Source organism: Geotrypetes seraphini, chromosome 6 (assembly GCF_902459505.1).
Source record: "Geotrypetes seraphini chromosome 6, aGeoSer1.1, whole genome shotgun sequence".
NCBI lineage: Eukaryota > Metazoa > Chordata > Amphibia > Gymnophiona > Dermophiidae > Geotrypetes > Geotrypetes seraphini.
The window spans coordinates 52,362,187-52,380,042 of NC_047089.1; the positions used below are offsets into that span (position 1 = coordinate 52,362,187).

Consider the following 17,856-nt stretch of genomic DNA (forward strand, 5'->3'; position numbering starts at 1 on the left):
CCCTTCTCCTTTTGTTTCCCATTTGTGATGTACTATTTTTTAAGTGTGTTTCTTCTTTACTTTGCCTTGACCTGGATTTAAACCGCTATGATGTAATGCTTTTTGTGCAGGGCGTTAGAGCAAATAAACAAATAAATGCTATGCTATTTAATTTTTTGAACAGCCGGAAAATATATTTGCACATACTGAATAAAAGAATCATTTTTGTACTCCAAGGTCATAAATGGTTTCTCTGCTTCTACAGTGAAAACATGTTTATTAAAGTTTTTAAGTGACATATCCCGGGCCAAAAAAAAAAAAAAAATCAGACTTGTTTAGATAAGGGTGCCCTTTCAACCACATCTACATGCATCCTCTGAAATTCAACTGACTCTATTATGCTTAAATTATTTTTAAGTATACCCATAGGGGGAAAATTCCATTCAGCTTTCTATTTAATCAAGCTGGTGCAGAAGGTTTATAGAATTACATAATATCCTTCCTCAGAATCAGAGCTTCAAAATAGTATCCAAGCATCACCCGCTCCTAAATCTCACAAACAAATTCATCTGAAGCAACATGCATGATTAGCAAAGGATTTTGTATCCTTTTGAGAGGACAAATGTGCATACTTCATGCAACTTAAAATGATATTTTAAAGGAATGTAGACAGAGTTGTAGATCTTAATACCTACTTATGTAGGGATAAGTACTAGTTCCTCTGCTTCAGTCCTTTGAAGGGAGGACTGTGTTTATTTATATCACCTACAAAAGGAAATTCCAAAATTGTACTTCACACCCCAAGTAAGCAAAGTGATACGAGGGTCCACTGAAAAGTTCTCAGACCAGCCAACAAAGTTGGGGCAATCTCCATTGAGGGCTATACATTTAGTCCAGCAATTTTCCACTTTTTTCGTTCCATACTTTTCTGACTGAACAAAATCACTAGACTAAGCATACAGCCCTCAATGGAGAGTGCCCCAACCTTGTTGGTTGGTCTGAGAACTTTTCAGTGGCCCCTCATAAATATCCATGTACTTGGATTGCAAGTGTTTTGCAAGACAAGCAAAACATTTTATTAAATTTTAACTTGATATACAAGCAAGGTCTCGCAATACAAGTACATACAGTAAACACACATCACAACTGAGCCGATGGTTCTTCTCTCTCTGACGCTGCAGGAGTGTAGTGACTTTTAAATGAGCGAGATCTTGCAATACAAGTACGTATAGTATTTTGTATTAAAGATTTTGGGTTGTGGAACAAATCGTCTGAGTTTCCATTATTTCCTATGGGGAAATTCACTTTGATATACGAGTGCTTTGGATTACAAGCATGCTTCTGGAACAAATTATGCTCACAAACCAAGGTTTTACTGTATAAGTAAAACACTATTTATTATACTTAACTAGTTTTCTTTCTTCTAACCGGTGTTCTCCTTTCTGTAGTATAATGGATCAAGGAAAATCAATTAGCTTATCTATAAGGCTGATATTTTGAACTCACTCAATGCTGTTCTCTTTTATTTTGGAATTATAAATCACCTTCTTTCAAAACTCCCAATATGAAATTATTAAATTCAGTAGACAATGTTAACATTTGATGATGTCTTTTCTCTTGAAATAAAACATTTTTAGTTTTCAAATATTCCCTATAACTTTCAACACATGGACTAGCAGAGGGTAATTCTAAAAAGAGTACCTTTAGGTACCAATAATGGGCTTATTATCTATTCTATAAAAAATAGGAACTTACTTTTTTTGATAGAATACTAGCATCACAGTTCAACTACGTGCTTATATTTTACAAAGACTAGAGGATACTAATTTACAGAGTAATAATTTTAAAACCAATAGAGGAAATATTTTTTCATTCGGAGAATAGTTAAGCTCTGCTCCTTGTGACCCTGGGCAAGTCACTCAGTCCTCCATAGCCCCAGGTAAATTAGATCGACTGTGAACAGTCGATCTAATGCTTGAGTACCTGAATGTAAAACCACTTAGATAACCTTGATAGGCGGTATATAAACACCTAATAAAACAAGAAACTTGTGTTGCCAGAGGATGTGGTAAGAGCAGTTAATGTAGCTAGTTTTAAAAAAAGGTTTGGACAAGTTCATAGTCTGCTATTGAGACAGACATTGGGGAAGCCATTGCTTGCCCTGGATCGGTGGCATGGAATGCTGCTACTATTTGGGGTTTTACCACGTACTTGTGACTTGGATTGGCCTCCGCAAAGACAGGATGCTGGGCTAGATGGACCATTGGTCCGACCCAGTAAGGCTATTCTTCTGTTTTTATGTTAATCAGGTTTTCTATTCTGCCTTTATCTATTCAAGTTCAAGGTCGGATTACATTACAAGAGGTTGGGTCAATTACCCAGGAAGTTACAATAGACCATTTGACATGGGCATTCAATAAGGTTGCCAGCACAGGTAGACCAGTACAACTAATACAATTAGGTTGTAGTTACAAATACAAAGGCCCTCTTTTACTAAGGTGTGCTAATCGATTTAGCGTGCGCTAAACGCTAATGCGTGCATGTTAGTCTATGGACACGTTAGCGTTTAGCGCACCCTAATTCGATTAGCGCATGCTAATCGGTTAGCACACCTTAGTAAAAGAGGGGGTTAGTTACAAGTACAAGTAGGTCATCACTGGCTCTTCGTTTTGACCCAGGAGTTTCATTAAACAGTTTAGAAATGTGAGCACTTCCAACAAAGGTCATCATATTATATAATTTATGTGCATAGATTTTAGTGTTTTATAACCTACTCCCCCCATTATATATATATATATATATATATATACTCAAAATAATGCACATAAATGGCATATCCAGGATTCTATATATGGTGTCTAGATTTGTGCATCAAAATTTGGACACACTCGTGAGATGCATGCACAAATTAACTGGCTAATGAGCCAATTAAGATCAATGATTAGGTACTAATTATTGATGTTAATTGACAAAATAATTGCTGTAAAATTAGCCTTCCAGGCCCAAGTGATGATATTGGACACAACCTGTGGACAGTTGAAGTGATAACTCTAATTACAGTGTATAGGTTTGGCTCTCATTATAAAACTTTAATAGATTTTTATATATCCCCACCGCCACCGTTTACCTAAAATAAGGCAGGTATTTCTCATACATTTTTTTTTTTTTTTTTAAATAAATGATGCTCTAAATCACGGACAGAGCTCACAGAGTTGTTCAGAAAACAGCGGCACAGGGATTTTTCAGATCAACTAATAATGTAGAAATGTAGTTCAATAGAAACAATGTAGAAGGGAAAAAAAATCCAAGAGAACTTCTGGTGAATAGAAAAAAGTGTGGCATGTGACTATAAAGACAAGGAAAACAAGGACCTTTAGCTCTAAAAGGAGCCTTTTATTATAAAAGAGTCCAAAGGAATAATCAAACTACTTGCACTCACATGCACAAGTGGTGACCCAAAGATCAGATTTGACACAGCTGTATTTCAGTGGTCATGCCTGCGTCAGAAGTCAAATGCTTACAGCAGCAAGGACACATCATGTTCTCAACTTGTGCATGTGAGTGCAAGTCGTTTGATTATTCCTTTGGACTCTTTTTAATAAAGATTCCTTTAGCCCCTTTTAGAGCATGAAGTTTAGTTTATTACAGTGTCTCTCAAACTGTATAAAATACCAAATTTCCACTACAATAGTGCTGGACTTAATCTTTTCTTATACATAGCCTATAATGCTAATACCATAGGGGAGTTCAGATCTCCACCCGAGTAGTTTAACTCAATGTGGTGTTGTTCTTCATAATTCCCGGTATAGCATTTTTTTATTATTAAATTTTCATATATTCCTTTTTTCTTTAGTTTTGTTCAATAAATTAAATAACTTAGCAGCAGAGTAAAATAGGCAAAGATAAACTTAAGTTCTCCTGTCCTTGATAAAGTCATGTGAAACGCGTCGGCAAGGGGACTAACCTGCTGAAAAGCTAAGTTATTTAATTTATTGAACAAAACTAAAGAAAAAAGGATATATATGAAAATTTAATCATTAAAAATGCTATACCGGGAATTATGAAGAACACTATCACATCGAGTTCAACTACTCAGGTAGAGATTTGAACTCTCCTATGGTATTAGCATTATAGGCTATGCATAAGAAAAGATAAATAGTAAGTCCAACACTATTGTAGTGGAAATTCGGTATTTTAATTAATCTAGAAGAAAGTAAGATTGAATAAAGGGAAGATGTCTCAAACTGTATGCCATGACACAGTGGTGTGCCCTAAAGAGATACGGGTGTGCCACGAGAGATTCCAGAATTTTACTAAATTCCCTTCATAAATATACACTAGAATAGATGACATGTATGTCGCATACGCAGGAGTCAATGCTATGAGCATCTGTGTGCATAAGGATACAACTGCCCAAACAAGCATCATTCTTTGATGTGATTGGTCCTTGAAAACTAATGGCAAGTAATTTTATTTTTTTATGTAGTAATTATCCTAACTCGAGCAACAAAGCAATCAAGGCTTTGTTACTATTTGGATTTTCTTATCTTTGCAAACTTAGATTTTCAGCTTTGACAGAAATTAAATTGAACAAAAAGAGAACATCTGGAGAGGGTGGATGATGAAATGCATGTTTGCATGTTGACTATCAAGCCGCATTTTGAGTTCATTTGTTCTCAAAAACAAGCACATCCATTGATTAGCAATTCTATTCTATCTACTTTAGTTTCACTGTTGTTACAATTACCCATACATAGCTTTAAAAACTTTAAATAAATAACTCTCAAATCTAATTTTTTGTTGGTTTTACAATTTCAATTATAATGTGTCATGAAAAACCATTTCCTCCGTTTAGTGTTATGGAGCTATAAAAAAAAAAAAAAAAGAGAGACACTGGTTTAATTCATAGATTCAATACTTATTTCCCCTGATGAAGGTTATGCTTTAGGCAGTGTTTCTCAACTCGGTCCTGGAGTAGCCCCTTGCCAGTCAGGTTTTCAGGATATCCACAATGAATATGCATAAACCTGATTTGCATACTTCATTATATGCAAACTTCTTTCCTGAAAACCCGACTGGCAAGGAGGTACTCTAGGACCAAATTGAGAAACACTGCTTTAGGGAATCAGAAAGCTCAAACTGTAGCCAAATTAAACATTTTCTATATTTATTATTTTGGGATTATAAATCACCTTCAATTAAACCTACAATTGTGTGCAAACATTTATGCACCCCTGTTTAAATGAATCCTTAAGCGAACACAGCCTCTACAGTTAAACACAAAATTGGTTGTTACTTAACAATTCTTTGAAAGACACAGCTTGACTAGGGGGCAACTAAAACATTGGAAACAATTGTATTTGTTCTGATATGTTACATTTGCTATTTTATTTAATTTAATGATCTCATGTTTTTGCACCTACTAAGGTTTAGTACTTTCTTACTATTTGTTATTTAGGGCCTGATGAAGGTATTTCAATGGGTCAAAATATTTGTAATTCATTGGGGAGGAGGACTTTAATTTGTACCTAGTAATTATGCCACAAATTGGGGGGGGGGGGGGTTTAGGGTAAGAGAAGGAAAGGTAACTATGCCAGGAGGTTGGAGGAGGGAAGAAAAAGTTATTATGCTAAGTGAGGGAGAAGAGAAAAGGAAAGGAAGTGAACTACTGCAGAGGATAGAGAAGAGAGGGACAGTCATTTTGTGAGGGAAGGAAATTATTGCTGTGGTTGGGAGAGAAGATAGATGGAGAGAATGGAAAGGAAAGGTGATAGATGTCACCAAATGACACTGTTAGAATGTTTATAAATATACGTCCCATTGGAAAATACATTTCTTATTTGGTGTCATTGGCATTAAACATTCTTTTTTTGAAATAAGGATTGTTAGCTCCATATAGAATGTTAATTCTTTTTGAAGCCAATCAGGCTCATATTCAGACCACAGGAGATTAACAGCAATCTTCAGCAATACCAGAAATTCAATGCTAGTGCCACATCCGACCACTGTCATTGAATTTCCAGTCTATATTTGGCTGGCCAACACATAGGCCCCTTTAACTAAGCTGGGATAGAGGTTTCTACTGCAGCGAGGGATGCAAAATGCTCCGACACTATGAGCATCAAAGCAGTGTCGGAGTATTTAGCAATTCAGGCCATGGTAGAAACCTCTACCACAACTTAGTAAAAAAGGCAGGGGGGGAGGGATAACCAGCTATGGCAATATTCAGTGGCTAGCTGGCTAAGTCTCAATGGCCAAAGATATACCACCCTTTTAGGCTGTCGTCTTTGGATGCTAAACTTAGCTGGTGAGCCACTGAATATGGGCGGTGACTGGCTATGCCACGCAACATAGTGAGATACTGGCCAATCCATTAAGTCAGATATTCAGCGTGAGAGTGGATATTCCCCACGGAATATTGGCAGATAGCCAGCTATATGCTATTAAGATGATCAGGAGACGTTGCCAGATGTCTAAACAATGCTGAATATTGGGCCCTAGATGTTTGATTATAGTGGCATCTACCTGCACAAGATAAATTAGGCAGCAATAATTTTTATTACATGACAGTATGATAACGTGGTGTGGTAGCCATGTTAGTCCACTTTAAAGGTTAGTTTATAAAACTACAAAATAAAAAATAAGGTACCGTATACCTTTCTACTGGACTAACAATACATTTTTGACTCGCATTCAGAGGCCAAAAACTCCTTCCTCAGGTCAGGATAGTATTAGAAAAAAGATAACAACGGCAGAATATATAAAAACATTCCAATGGAAATTTCAAGGGGAAAAGTAACATACTGCATGAAAATTACTTTGGTAGACATTTGAGTATCTTAAAGTTTAAATTAGCAAAACATAGACTAATATGTATTTTAACTTACACAATATGTGAAAAAATGAAGTATTCTTGGTGAACTAGTATTAAAAAAATCTCTGTCTCATTTCTCTGTCACACTTTGTAAAGCAATCTCCCAGTTCACTTTCTGTTACCTGTTTTTGTAATTACTTAGACCAGGCCATTTCTAACACTGCATTGCAGGAAATACTTTTGCATAGCTTGCCAAAACATTATCACATTACTAAGTTGTTCCAATTTAGCACAAGTTATAACACACTTCATTTTTTATATTATAGTTTTGAGGAAATTGACCCCCAGTGACACTTCAAGAATAAGAAACCCCTGTAACAAATATTGATTATAAATGATGTTTACTTTCTGTAATCCTGTCAAAACAGAACTATAAATGAAGCCGTCAGAAAGATACATTTATTAGTTCTTAGACAACTGTAATTACACATTGGTTCATTTCGGCTTTTTGCATAGCACATATGCACTTGTAGGTGTATACATAATGCTTTGATATGCAAAGGATTTGCTTCTGATTTTGATAGTTATACTCCTAAATTGACCTTTTTTGAAAATTTACTAGGGTGAAGTGTCTAAATTTATATCCAAAATTTCACCACACTTATAAATTTAGGAGCATGGTAACAGTGGGTGGTAAGAGGAGCAAATTTAGGACAAGCAAAAAAAAAGTTAGGCACTTGGCACAGATTTTTAACACTTAGGGGGCCAGATTCTATAAACAATGCCTAAATTGGCAGCCGCCTACAAAAGTGGCTGTCAATCACGGAAAGCGTTTTACTGGCATACACTGCATATGCCTAAGTTTTTAGTGAATTGCCCCTACGTCCCGCTCCGCCCCTAACCATATTTTCTTAGGCATAAGGTGCCATTAGACATCCTGCTGTAGGTGCCTTTTAAAAAATGTTTTTTCTATATATATATATATATATATATATATATATATATATATATATAAAATATACACACACACATACCACTTATATCCTAAGTGGTTTACATTCAGGTACTTTATAATATTTCCCTAATTGGTCTTAAATGATGCAATTATTGCACCAATTAAAACAATTAAGTTGGGCAGCCGTAGGGCACCTATGGCTGCCTAACTTACTGCAGTTTAAAGAATATGGTCCTAGGTTCACAAATCCAGGCAAACAGTAGGCCTAAATTTACAAGTATAACTTTTAAGCTTCTAAATTAAGATGAATTTTCAATCCAAAATTTAGGTTTCTAAGTTTGACTAAAAACAGGTCACACATTTAGGAATTCAGCATTTTTTTATTCCAGTATCAGGCTGATATATATTTTTATGCTTCTTATTTTTTAAAAATTAGGAAATATTACAATAATTACCGTGGATAAGGCTCAGCATACACGGAAAAGTGCTACCTTTCTCTTTAAAATCTGATAACACCCCTAGGGGCAAAACTGCCTAGTCAGGGAAAAAGAATTCCTCCATAACTTACCTTGCAGCCGCTGTTGGCGTGCCAGAAAGCGACTCATTCTGTAATGTGAGCGCCTAGATTCCTCATACCAAAGCAATGGCTCCTGGCCCTCAGGTGTCAAATAATTTAGACAGGCACAGCCCGAGCCTGAAGTCTGAGGCATTTGCATAAACATTCTGCAGCCTGCAAACACCACCTTCCGGCTCCTGGACGACAGATCCCAGGCTCCTCGAACAAGGGAGAAAAAGAGTAAAGAGCAACCCAGGCGAGTTCCGAGGAGCGAAAGAACATTAGCACACAAAAAAAAGAGAGGGAGCGCTGACAGCTCCAGCTCGGGATTCCACACGGCGTCACGTGACCGAGGCGGACCTATCAGGATGAGAAGAGACACCTTCCGTCTCGCGGAGTTAAAAATGAACTCTTTTCACGCGTTTGTGATCCCACCGTGCTGAAGGCAAAGCACATGTCCTAATGACATACTTCAGAGGTGACGAAGCAGTGAATCGCTGGGATCGGAAGGGCTGGGGGAAGGGAAGGAACACCTATTCCATGTTGCAAAACTTTTGCAGTGCCAGTGTGCCTAGGAGGTGAGAAATCTCCTCTGCTCTGCCAGAGAACCCGGTCCTGCCGGAGTCATCGGTTAATTAGCAGGAGTGCTAGTTTTCTTCTTACTCATACAACAGAGTGCCCCAGGAAAGCAAATTTAAAAGGGTTTGTCTGAGTCAAACAGCCACCTACAGCGCCATAAACAGCACCAAAGAAAAGGAAACCTCCCTAAAAGGAAAGACACCCTGTAATAAAAGAGACAGGTTAGGAGTAAACAAAAGATCACTTGTTCCTGTGAAGTTATTTACGTTTCAGTTCTATAAAGTGTGTTTGTGTTTAGGGAGTGCGTGTCTTTTTTTTAAGATTTGTAGCTGCAATGGACTTAGGTTATTTATTTTATTTCTTTTCAACTTGAATGTTACATTACATTAGGGTCTTCTATTCCGCCTATACCTTGCAGTTCAAGGCGATTACAAAAGAGCTAACTGGACATTTCCAGTGAAGTTACAAGTTGTTGTTGTTTTTTTGGTTACAAGAGAGGAGAGGTAGCTGGATTAATTCCAGAAGAACTTTCAAATTGGATATTAAATTGACTCTACGTTACTGTGTGATATAACAAATAGATTACAGTTAGAGTACAAATAAGATTACGTTACATTTCAGGGATCTGAATACTTGGTTGGTGTTTTGGGGAGGAAGAGATTATTTAAGTGGAGGCTTTGGGGGAGAGTTTAACTAGGAGGAGGGGGAAGGGTTAGGTTAAGATATCTGGATAAATTTTTTGAAAAGTTGGGTTTTGATTTCTTTTCAAAAAGTTTTGAAGTCGCCTGTTGCCGTCAACAGGTTGGAGATGGAGTGGTTAAGTTTTGCTGCTTGCGTCGCCAGAAGGTTATCAAACATCTTTTTGCACTGAGTGCCCTTGAGTGGAGGGAAGGCAAAAGGGTTCGGAGTTCTTCTTTGTCTTGAGGTGAGGATCTGGTTTAGGCGGTTGTTTAAATAGGGGGGGGGGGGCGAGCCATTTAATGCTTTGAATAATAGACAATAGAATTTGAATTGAATTTGTGCTTGCATAGGTAGCCAGTGAGAGTCTAGGAAGGCAGTTGTAATATGATCATATTTTTTCGAGGAGTAGATCAGTCTGAGGGCAGTGTTTTGTATAGTCTGAAGTTGTTTTATCATGTTGGCAGGACAAGGTAGAGGGAATTGCAATAGTCCAGTAGACCTAAGACTAGGGATTGGACAATTAGCCTGAATTGTGCTGGGTCGAAGAATTTTCTTATTTTTCGTAGATTTCTCATAATTAAAAAAGCTTTCTGGGATGTTTTATTGATTTGGGACTGCATTGTGCAGCATCTGTCTATCGTTACTCCTAGGAGTTTGAGTTCGGGCTGTATTGGGTATTTTTAATTTTCAGTTCTGTAATGGTGGGAGTTTTGGCCTTTTCGAGCAGAAGGAATTTTATTTTATCTGAGTTTAGTTTCAGTTTGTGGTCTACCATCCATTTTTCCATTGCATTTAGGGTTATTTCCAGTTTTGCTTTGGTGGTGGGCTCTGATGGGTCGAAGGGGAGGAGTATGGTGATGTCGTCTGCGTAGCTGTAGGATGTAACATTTAAGTTATCTAAAGTGGCTCCAAGGGAGAAAATAAAGAGGTTGAAGAGCGTAGGTGATAGAGGTGATCCTTGTGGAACTCCGCATGGGTTGGACCATGGTTCTGATATGATATCATTGGACTTTACCCTGTAGGTTCTTGATTTGAGGAATCCTTGGAACCAATTGTAGACCTTGCCTGAGATCCCAATGGCGTCAAGTATCTGTATCAGTATGGAGTGGTCGACCAGGTCAAATGCTGCGGAGAGGTCAAGTTGGATTAGCATCATCTTTTTGCCTTTGCTAATTTGCTGTCGAGCTGTGTCTACTAGTGTTACAAGTAGTGTTTCTGTGCTGTGGTTGGTTCTAAATCCTGATTGTGAGGGGTGAAGTAGGTTATGGTCTTCCAGGTAGCTGGTGAGGTATTGTGCAACTAGACCTATTATTTTTAATGTATATTGGTATTGAAGCGATAGGTCTGTAGTTGGAGGGGTTATCTATTGGGCCTTTGTGGTCTTTCATGATTGGGGTGATTATGATCTCTCCAAGGTCTTGAGGGAATTGGCCTTCTGTTAATGTGGTTTGAATCCATAGCATGAGGTTGGCTCTGAATGTGGTGGAGAAGTTTGATAACAGGTAGGTGGGGCAGTTATTTAGGTCGCAAGAAGCTTAATGCCTACAGCATTTTACAATCAGAAATTACAATAGAAACGATATAAAGTTAAAAAGAAAATGCAGGACTTATGTCACAGAGTTCTATCTTAGGAACTCTTCTCTTCTCTCTACACCTCTTCCCTGGGTGCCCTGGCCTGATCTCCTCCCATGGCTTCCAGTATCACCTATATGCTGATGACTCCCAGATCTACCTTTCTACACCTGAGATTTCACCTAAAGTCCTGCCGTCATCTGAAACTAAATATGTCCAAGACTGAGCTACTCCTCTTTCCTCCTAAACCCTCTGCTCCTCCTCCTCCTTTCTCCATCTCAGTAAATAATACTGTCATTGTTCCATTCTCCTCTGCTCACAACCTTAGAGTGGTCTTCGATTCCGAACTCTCATTTTCTACGCACATCGAACAAGCTTCTTTCTCTTCAATATCACCATAATTCGCTCCTTCCTTTCTGAGCACACTACCCGGATCTTTGACCAAGCTCTCATAATCTCATGCTTAGATTACTGCAATCTACTTCTAACTGGTATCCCACAGTGTTACCTCTCCCCCTTGTAATCTGTGCAAAACTCTGCTGCATGATTCATCTTCTGCCAACCTCGCTATGCTCATGACAGTTCTTATGTAATCCATCTTGAACTACCTTGTCAATTCTTATGTAATCCGCCTTGAACCGCAAGGTAATGGTGGAATAGAAATCACTAATGTAAAGTAATGTAATTGGCTCCCTATCTGCCATTGCATACAGTTCAAGATCTTGTTGTTGACTTACAAGTGTGTTCATTCTGCTGCCCCTCAATATCGCTCCTCGTTTCTCTCATTATACACCTCCCAGAGAACTCCATTCCTCAGAAAAGCTGCTCTTAACTTTACTTTTCTCCTCCACTACCAATTCCAGACTTTGTTCCTTTCATCTAACTGCCCCCTATGCCTGGAATAAATTACCTGAGTTTGTCCGCCAAGCCCCTTCCCTTCCCTTTTTAAAAGCAGACTGAAAACCCACCTTTTTGATATAGTCTTCAAACCTTAACCCTAACTCCTCTGCCCTCCAACCCAGCCTGCCAATTATCCATTCCCCTTAACTTATCCATGGCATCCTGTTTGTCTGTCTTGGCTGTTTAGATTGTAAGCATTTTCGAGCAGGGACTGTTTTCTTCTTCTTTGTAACTGTGCAGCGCTGCAAGCGACTGATAGCGCTATAGAAATAATTAATAGTAGTAGTACAGCAATGATATGGACATTTGGGCGCATACAGTTCTACAAAGAAATTTCTATAGCACGTCTGATTTGCACAAATTTAACAAAAAACACAGCGATACTGTAGATTTAGGCTTTTGCTGTCCCTGGGAGGCGCATTAGGTGTTTGAGCCAATCAAAGCTTTGGGCCCCTCCCTGTGCAACCCAGGATGCACCAGGAAGGGGAAGGCCCGCTATTTTGGAGTGGCGGGCTTGCGAGCAGGAAGGACTGTGCATCCCTCCTGCTGTTTGCTTCACATAGAGGTGAGGCGGTGGTTCGTGGGGGGTGGATCGTGGGGTGTCAGAGTCATCCGGTAGCAGGAGGGAGTAGGCATCCCTTCTTTTATTTTTGTTCCTGGGGTTATCGGGAGGGGGGGAGGTGGCTGCGGTTCAACTTTTTTTATGGTGCAGATATTGTGTGTGTGTGTGTGTTAGAAACACAGACACACCTGTGCCCATAGAAAAAAAAAAATGAAAAAAAACATATCAGACCTGTCAGTTACATACACTGGACTATGGCATTGAAATGTTAGGCCCTCGATTGGATGGCGAATTTGGTGGGTCGCTAAACCAGTCAAACTGGTTTAGTGATCATCGCTACACGATCGGAGTGTTTAATGCATCTAGGCCTCAGTTCTTGTAATGAAAGCTTTCACTTTTAGCATGGAGGCCAAGGAAATGAGTGCCTAAGACTCTGAAAATACAAAATGACTGTGGCCCAGTACTGAGTCAATCTGTTATTGTTGATACCACTACCCCAAGATATGATGTTGGCATGGCCTGCAGGAAGTGCACTAGTAGGCCAAGTAGCTGTTGTCTTTCAATGTTGTTAAAGGCAGATTTACTCCACTGCTGGATTTGATGGAAAAAATAAAAATAAAAAAAAATGTTACATTTTGGGGTTGTTGTTTTTTTTTTAAATTAAAGCCTGAGAGGATTATTAATTAATTAGGGAAGCTAAAATGTAATCAATATTTGGTGAGAAAAGGGGAAAAAGACAGAAATTCTTCAGTACATAGTGATACCCCTGCATAAGACTTTGGTGAGACCTCTTTTAGAATATTGTACCTTCAAAAAGATATAAAAAGGATGGAGTCGGTCCAGAGGAAGGCTACTAAAATGGTATGTAGTCTTCATTCTAAGGCATATGGGGACAGACTTAAAGATCTCAATCTGTATACTGTGGAGGAAAGGAGGAAGAGGGGAGATATGATAAAGACATTTAAATAGCTACTTAATGTAAATGCGCATGAGTTAAGTCTCTTTCATTTGAAAGGAAACTGCAATGAAAGGGCATAGGATGAAGTTAAGAGGTGATAGGCTCTGGAGTAATCTGAGGAAATACTTTTTTACAGAAAGGGTGGTAGATGCATGGAACAGTCTTTCGGAAGAGGTGGTGGAAACAGAGACTGTGTCTGAATGCAAAAGGGCCTGGGATAGGCATATGGGATCTCTCGGAGAGAGAGAGATAGTGGTTACTGCAGGTGGGCAGACTAGATGGGCCATTTGACCTTTATCTGCCATCATGTTTCTATGTATCTATGAAAATGATGCACAATCTCTTCTGGCCTTAATTAATTAATATAGTAGGCCAGCACGGAGAAAGTGGTGTGATGGCTTAAATGGGGATGCTCCTTGAAACAGCTCCTCGGCGAAATGCTGAATTCACGTCGGAGCCCCAATTACTATATCATTAAAATAAGTCAACCTAGGCTTTAAATTTCATAAAATAAGATTAATTAATGAAAATATACATATTGTGGCCGATGAGGAGGATGGCTACTATATAGCTGAAACTTTACATGACATATGCTGCTTGAGTGTAGCCGCTGATGTCACTAAAAATATTTATTTATTGTGGTTTGAAGAAGATGACGATTGATTAAGAAGGAAGACTGAAAAGGAATATATTAAATCTATTCTTTAGTTTGTATATTGAAAGTGAGTGTGGCAACTAGTATGAAAATGATGCAACACAATGGGACGCATACAAGCTAAATGCCAGCATATAAAACCAGGTCATAAAAATGTTTCTTGGTGGACAAATAGCTACATCCAGTTCATAGGTTTGGAAGGACGAATTCCTTACAGATGGAAAGAGATAACTGAAGGAAGAGTGGCATACTCGTACATCCTGTCCAAATTGAGAAGCTCATAGATTATGTGATGGGCCACTGAGGACCAGAAGTTCATATAAATATTGGGCATGGCCTGACCAAATGATTTTATGGGGCATACTGAGAATTTTGAATTTAATCGCATAAGTGTCTGGAAGCCAGTGGTGAAACATGCCCCACTGAGAACACTGATCACAGTTTACTGTACGAGTTGCAGATGGCTCAGGAACAATGCAAGATGGAATTACCACAGATTACGCCTTCAGAAGATGAAAGGCTTTTTTTCCCCAAGAAAAGCAGAAAAGCAGAAAACAGATACAATGTAGATTTTGTTACCAAAGATAAAATACATGTGTTTGATGGCTGTTTACATCATCTGGGTTCATTGAGATTTGTTTCCTCTGAATCACTCTAATTTCTGGCACAGGTATCTTCCCTACGTCCTCTTCAGTAAACACTGAAGCTAAAAGTTTATTTTGTCTTTCTGGTATAGCCTTTTTCTCCCTAAAGTGCCTATTTTACCATCCAGTCATCTAATGGTCTAATTGATTCCTTCACATGGGAAGTGGGAGCTCTTCCTATGTCCTACCCATACTCTGCCCCGTGTCCCTCACTTGCATTAACCCCCGAGTATCCACATATATGTAATTTTCTAAATATTTATATGCCTAGCTATGTGTAAATGTGTGTGCTTAGTTTATATAAATTGCCCTTTATATGGATAAAAGTTATCCAGGTCTAAATCTAAACAGGTGATGTTGATGCAGTCACTATGTAACACATATATCCAAAACTGCTTCTTATATGGATAGTGATGCTAAAAACAAATTTATCCCTAGATTCTATAAATGGCACCTGATGTTAAGCATATAAATTGGGCATGAGGTTCTAGAACATAAGAATAGCCGCACTGGTTCAGACTAAAGGTCCATCTAGCCCGGTATTCTGTTTCCAAAGTGGCCAATGTACGTCACAAGTACCTGGCAAAAACCCAAGTAGTTGCAACATTCCCAGGGCAAGCAGTGGCATCCCTCATGTCTGTCTCAATAGTAGGCTATGGACTTTTCCTCCAGGAACTTGTCCAAACCTTTCTTAAAACCAGCTACATTAACCGCTGTTACCATATCCTTTGGCAATGTGTTCCAGAGCTTAAGTATTCTCTGAGTGAAAAAATATTTTCTCCTATTGGAAAAGTATTTTCCTGTAACTTTATCAAGTGTCCCCTAGGCTTTGTAATTTTTGATGGAGTAAAAAAAAAAATAGATTCACTTGACCCATTCTACACCACTTAGGATTTTGTAAACTTCAATCATATCTCCCCTCAGCCGTCTCTCTTTTCCAAGCTGAAGAGCCCTAACCTCTTTAGTCTTTTCTCACATGAGAGGTGTTCCATCCCCTTTATCACCTTGGTTGCTATTCTTTGAACCTTTTCTAATTCCATTATACCTTTTTTGTGTGACAGATTTTAACGCAATACTCAAGGTGAGGATGCACCATGGAAGCATTATAACATTTTTAGGGCCTCTTCTATCAAACTGTGCTAGCAGTTTGTAGCACAGTGAGCCATGCTGAATGGCCCGCGCTGCTCCCGATGCTCATAGAGTTCTTACGAGCGTCGGGAGCAGCGCGGTTCTCTGCGCTAAAAACTGCTAGCGCAGTTTGATAGAAGAGGCCCTAAATTTTATTTACCTCCCTTTTCTAATAATTCCTAGTATCTTGATTGATTTTTAGGTTGCTGCTGCACATTGGGCTAAAGATTTCAGGGTATTATCAATGACGATGCCTAGCTCTTTTAATTGGGTGCTACCTCTAAGGTGGACCCAAGCATCTGGTAACTATGATTTTGGTTATTCTGCCCAATATGCATCACTTTGCAGTCTGTATGCATTTTAACAACTTCAAACAGTTTAATATCATCTGCAAACGTAATCATCTCACTCTAGAGAATGACATGGTGACAGAACTTGTCACCATCCCAGTTCCCATGGGAAACCATCCCATGTCATTCTTTAGTGTTTATCTCAGCCTTAGTCCTTCTACACCAGCATTCTTCAATGCAAGGCTTTAGGGTCAGTGGCTGAGCCCATTCATACTCTGATTCTTATGTGAGCCAAGTATAAGATAATGAAGCCATTGTGTCATCACTAATAAGCTTTGCCCTTATTGGTGGAATGAGACATTATGACATCACAATATCTGCTCTGGATACCAGAGACTGTCATTCTCTAGTGTCTATCTCAACCTGTCCTTCTACACCAGCATTCTTCAATGCAAGACTTGAGGGTCAGTGGTTGTGCCCATTCATACTATGATTCTTCTCTCTCCCCTTAAATAATGACATGGGGATGGTTTCTTGTGATTATCTGTGGGGACGGTGATAAATTCGTCATTCCAATTTCCAGATCATTTATAAATATGTTAAATAGCACCAGTCCCAGTACAGATCCCTGCAGCAGTCCATTATTTGTACTCTTCTCCATTTAACTATACCCTCTGTTTTCTGTCCAATAACCAATAACCTGGGCCAATCAGGTCTTAGGATTAGTGGGGATGGGCGGACCCGCTATGCCTAAGGCCTGATTGGTCCAGGCTTCTAGAGCCTGGGCCAATCAGGCCTTAGATTTAGCGGGGATGGGCCGGGAAGGGGCGGGCCCGTCTCATTTCCACGAGGCGGGCCCATCGGCTGGACGGCAGCAAGACCCGTCAAGCCGACCAACATGTAAAGGTTAGTTGGGGGAGGGAGGGGTTGTCGGGCTTTCCGGCAGGAGGATTGGGCATCCTCCTGCCAATTACCAGTTTGGGGGGGAGGGGGAGGGAGGTTCCAGGGGGGTTCCGGCAGGAGGATTTGGCATCCTCCTGTCGGCGATTACCAGTTTGGGGAGGAGGGGGGAGGGGGGTTCCGGCAGGAGGATTGGGCATCCTCCTGTCGGCGATGGGACAGGTGGCCGTGACCGCGGCCACTATACTTATTGCAGCAGGGAGATCCCTTGCTGCCATAAGTATAGCGGCCGCGTCTACTTACAATGTAGACCAGCATTTTGCTGGCCTACATTTTAAGCGTCTCTTCCTCTACTAGGGAGATGCGTAGGGCCGCCTAGGTTCGCCTAAGGCCCTTAGGCGAGCTTAGGCATCTTGCGGGCCTCCCTAGGCTCCCGAAGGCGCCTTCAATATAGGCGGCCTGCCGGGGGAGCATTTTTTTAAAAAACCTGCATCCTGATTGGCTGATTAGACAGCTGTAGGACGCCTACAGCTGCCTAAAATCGGGACGCATTTTGGAGAATCAGGGCCTGAATGTATGGCTTGGAAAAATTATGTTAGAGGTTCCTTCTTATGCTGTTTTAGAAAACTGCTAAAGACACAACTATTTGATAGGCTGGTATCTTAATGTACTGTAATCTGTTT

At 39.5% G+C, this 17,856-nt stretch overlaps 1 protein-coding gene across 5 annotated transcripts in view; it reads right to left on the reverse strand.

The window, feature by feature from the left end:
• The window catches only part of STARD13 (StAR related lipid transfer domain containing 13), a 406,771-nt gene that overhangs the window by 186,773 nt on the left and 202,142 nt on the right, over positions 1 to 17,856 (reverse strand). Inside the window, exon 1 of one of the 5 annotated variants that reach the window (XM_033948076.1) lies at positions 8,317 to 8,676. The exons of the other annotated variants lie outside the window; for them this stretch is intronic. Within the exon in view, the coding sequence (XP_033803967.1) occupies positions 8,317 to 8,470 (154 nt within the window). The 5' untranslated portion in view covers positions 8,471 to 8,676. Of the gene's footprint in view, positions 1 to 8,316; positions 8,677 to 17,856 lie in introns of those variants that run through there. 5 annotated transcript variants of the gene reach the window in all.